The following is a 4,430-nucleotide window of genomic DNA, read 5'->3' on the forward strand; positions in this document are numbered from 1 at the left end:
TGATGGCTGCAAGGCAGATGGAAAGTTTTAGCCAGGGAGTTACTTTATGGGTTACTCAAGTAGCGTAAAAGGTGGTTTCCCTGGATCATAATAGTACCTTGGTAGGTCCTAAAGAACTCAACTGAAATGAGGTCTCCACGGTACACTTGGGAATTTTTGTTGCACTTATATCTACAGATATTCTTTGGGTTTGGGAATGAGCGATAAGTGTGTACTTGTAAACAGTTGGATCCTAACACAATTTGATGTATGGATGCCAGAAGGAATCGATCTGAAGACATCTTTAGTTAAATCTGAGTGCAATTGAACGAGATCTTAGAGAGTATGCTGAGTGGGACAAGGCTGTCGAACTGAATTAATGGCTGAAAATCTTTTATGGGGGACCGGTGTAAAGATATCTTATGTATTGTCTATATACATGTTATTCACAAAGTAAACGGATTTCGGTAACCAACCATTAGTTACCTTTTATTGTCTCCTTTGAACTAAATGGCTGTTTGTTTCATAAAGGAAACTACTCACAAAATTGCTGAAAACTCTTCGACAACCCACGACCGGTTTCGTCCTTCTTGGGGTTCATCAGGTAGGCGCAGTCTCCGAGTTTCCGTCAACTTTATGTTTTACTTGAACTCAAATTGAACCGTTTTCGAGAAGTACACTCATTTGCAAATCAATTTGGTTTTCACCAGAGAATCAACTGAACCTCTCGCTTATGATATTCTACAACTGAATGTGCTGCACACAGGCCGCCTCATGATTCAGTCGGCATGATATTCGAGATATCGCAGTATATTTTCATTTAGGAAACCAAATCCATTTGCAAACGAGTGTATTTCCCGAGTACATGGCTACTGTTTAGTACGTTGTACTGTTAGGGTCGGTAGTCTAGTTTGAATCCCCGGTTGACTTGTCCGAAAAAGTGCTTGCTTTTGACCGGAAAAACGTAAAAACGAAACAAACGCTTCGTCTAACCTCATTAATGATAGTACTCACATGTGGATTCAGTAACATGGATTTCGATCAGTTAACCACCAGCACTTATACATTGGTAAACAGTACATACGCTGGTACTTTACAAACTCATAAACACTTAGAACGTTGTAGTAACAAGTCAAATCCGGTAATACGTTTGTCGGTATTGTTTAGTTGCACTCAATTCACGATGGAAGGGGGCATATNATGTACTCTGCCGCTCTTCGTGGATGGGCAACCGGCCTTTGGTGGGAATATTCTTCACGGCTTCTAGTTATTCTGTATCCACTCGGATGTACTATTACAGAGCTTTTAAAACCATTATGATGCTTTTCGTAGCCTGCTCCGTTCATTACCAATCTCCGGTACATTCGTTACTGATCCACATAATGTCTGAGGAATCAAGATGTGTATATTACTTAAAATCCTGGGTTCATTGCTGCCCACTTAGGGAGTTAGTACTGAGAAAAATAATGTTTCTAGTAGATGCAAAACCGGATGGATCACTGCTGCTCACAAAATCACATAATTTGTCACTTGGTGCAAAGTAGCTGATGACAGAATGGGGCGATTGACCCATAGGAGCCAGAAAAGGTTCTAATCCTCTTCACAGAGAAAATACAATCATTATTCAGGACCTGCATATTCGAGTGAGATTTGGACCAAATATTCGTAAACTCTTCTGTGAATGTGAATGTTCAAGGCTGTGTTCTAACTGTTATCTAAGTCAACCATCAAAGTTAATTTTACCAGTACACTCGACAATATCAGCCACGTCTGTTGACCAAATCTATGGGAATAACAGATTGTGTCTCTATTCAGATAACTGATTATTTTCTTTGGGCGAATCACCGTTCTGTTGTCTCTGTGGCCCTCAAGTTTCCGCAAATTAAGGTCACAGTCCATGTATTCTGATCATTGTTTATTAGAGTACAAACATATTTTTGGTCCATTAGCACTTGGACCTACCAAGACAGTTGCTTCTATTCTTCGTCTCTCAGGGCCTACACACCATACTAATATACTACTTACTACGAGTTCAAATCTTAAAGGACTAAAAAAGGAAGAACCGTTTCCGCCTCTGGCGCAACAGTGCATTGTGAGTATCAGGGAAACTGAGACACAGTTTGGTGCAAGGAGTTAGATTTTTGACAGAACAGATCAAGTGAAAACTCGCTTGTAGTACAGAACCAACCAAGAATGGGGTCACTTGAGATAGCAACGTCCTTGCATCTTCAGAACGATAATCGGACATCGATGACGGATAACTAAAACCTTTTTGACTGTCATGTTTTGGACATTAACGACCTCTTCAAGAAGCTGTCCAGATTCCGGTCATTGAATCTCTTCTTCTTTAGCACTCGGTTAAAAATGACTGGTTTTGTAAAGTGAAAAACTTGCCAGGATTTCTCCCCTGGAATGCTGAACGGAGAGACAAGAAAGGCACCGTGAGATGCACTGAATTCACTCAGGAAAAGAGTGTTCTTGTTCGCTTTCCTGAGTAAAACTCTGCTCATCAAGATGAGTAGTGCTTTCATGCTCAGTTTTTCGGAAAACGTTTATTTGTTTGGGTAAATTCCGACAACTTAACAGAAAGGATTTCATCTTCCCTTATCAAAGAAAGCACACAGAGCTTATCTATAGCGAAAGGCCGAAAATCACCGCACACCTGTCCCATTGCATACTGAGAATCGTCAGCAAAGTATATCTCATAAGACTCTAGGGATTTTCAAACCCGCCACCTTCCGGCTACTAGTCTGAATACTTAGCCGGTCCTACTCCGAAGGCCTGTTAGCATTGCAGTCAGCTTTCGACTAGACAGAGTGCAACGCAAGTCAGGGGTCACGGGGTCAAACTCCTTTGAGTTACGCGAGATGCGCACTGCTAATGAAGAAACAGTTGTAAAATGCTTATCGGTTTGTCAGCGTAGATTGACTGCACTCTCAACTGAAAATTACCAAATCTCTATATTGTCATATTATATTATATATTATATATATATATTATATTATCATATTATCATCTTTATATTATCATCAGGCTGGATGTAGTTGAAGGAAATTTGGAGAGTCTGTTGCACATTTAACTGGAAAGTTTTGATGACGTAATTATTCGACCAGGGGTTGACTCTCGGTATGGTAACAAAAGATGGTTCAGATGATGCGCAAACCATTTTTCAAACTATCTATCACATGTGTGTGACATATCCTAGGTGGGATATGACGTAATTCCGTCAACTCTAGCATCACGTGACAATAATCTTGGAACACTCAAGTAGTTTGTACGAAATTACTTGAAAGAGGAGGGGTTTTGAATGACGTTGTTTGGTACTTTATCATCATCAGACGGGCTATAGTATCTTTGGGCAGGTCACACTGGACAGTAATTAAGAGTTACAAACTTATGTGGACACAGTGGCATTCGCTTTTACGGCACACCTGCTTTACGGTGCCTTGGAGTCAGCGTAAGTAAAGCTTACATTGTGGCTTGCGTTGAGCCACCTTTTTATTAGAGCCCAGCAACCTTTACCTAACAACAGTCAAGGTTTCGTGGAATCGAAGAGGCATGCGACGATGAAGTGCAGTCCCGCCATCTTAAAGTGCAATTTTTTTCGGGCATCGAGTCACGGAAAAAGCCACGAGTGTTACGAATGGTAACTTCCACGGGTAAAAGCGTCATACGCTTATACCTTTAAGTGATGCCACGAGTCAATAGGCGCCAGTCTAGATGTCCATGGCCAACTGAGTCTACTCCTTTAGATACTGCCACCGAAGAGTTTTCCTATTAAAACCACTTGATTTGTTTGCAGATTAGCTGGGAATTCTCCCCATTTCTGTAAAATTTCATGCCGAGTGTGTGACCAATGATCGCAAGCAGTTGTTAGTGACTTAAATACCTGTATTAGTTAGATTACTTTGGTATTGGGAAACATATTGAGGTAGACCCTAATCTAGCCTAAGTGAGCTACCCACCTGCCGCTCCAGAACTTTTGAAAATGCCGGTTTTTGACGCAATCAGTGTATCGCTTTTCATTCAGCCGGGTTGCCATTACCATACACTGCTTGACTAGGTGAACGCACTGCTAATGATTCATACATGCACGAAAATGGGCTTGAAGTTCTTACGGAAATCGAAACATACGTCTGATCATTTACCCTTTTCTTTCGGCTCAGCGGGAACCGTATATGAGCTTGCAATGCCAGCAGCACTAACGTCAAATTGTAGCATGCATAATCCTTTAATCTTTTTCCGTTTGTTGGGCTGTTCGATCGTAAGATAGGTTCCTTCTCCCTTCCCCCTTTCGTCTTTATTAATTTTTTTGAGTTGCAATATTGCAAGCAAGTGGTACGTGTCTTCTAAGATGAGACGGGATACGGCACTAGTAAGCGGTTGTTAGCTCGCCAGCCACTCGACAGCATACAATACTGTCAAGATTCCATTTACTCCTTTACCGGTCA

At 41.2% G+C, this 4,430-nt stretch overlaps 1 protein-coding gene across 1 annotated transcript; it reads left to right on the forward strand.

Annotated features, from left to right (window-relative positions):
- Positions 1-489: 489 nt before the first annotated feature.
- On the forward strand, positions 490-4,042 carry T265_00598 (hypothetical protein; the record flags this gene model as incomplete). The annotated part of the gene is made up of 2 exons (XM_009164426.1): positions 490-583; positions 3,933-4,042. The coding sequence occupies 2 exons, from the start codon at positions 490-492 to the stop codon at positions 4,040-4,042; spliced, it is 204 nt and encodes a 67-aa protein (XP_009162690.1).
- Positions 4,043-4,430: the final 388 nt, after the last annotated feature.

This window comes from Opisthorchis viverrini, assembly GCF_000715545.1.
Source record: "Opisthorchis viverrini unplaced genomic scaffold opera_v5_6, whole genome shotgun sequence".
In the NCBI taxonomy this organism is placed as follows: Eukaryota; Metazoa; Platyhelminthes; class Trematoda; order Opisthorchiida; family Opisthorchiidae; genus Opisthorchis; species Opisthorchis viverrini.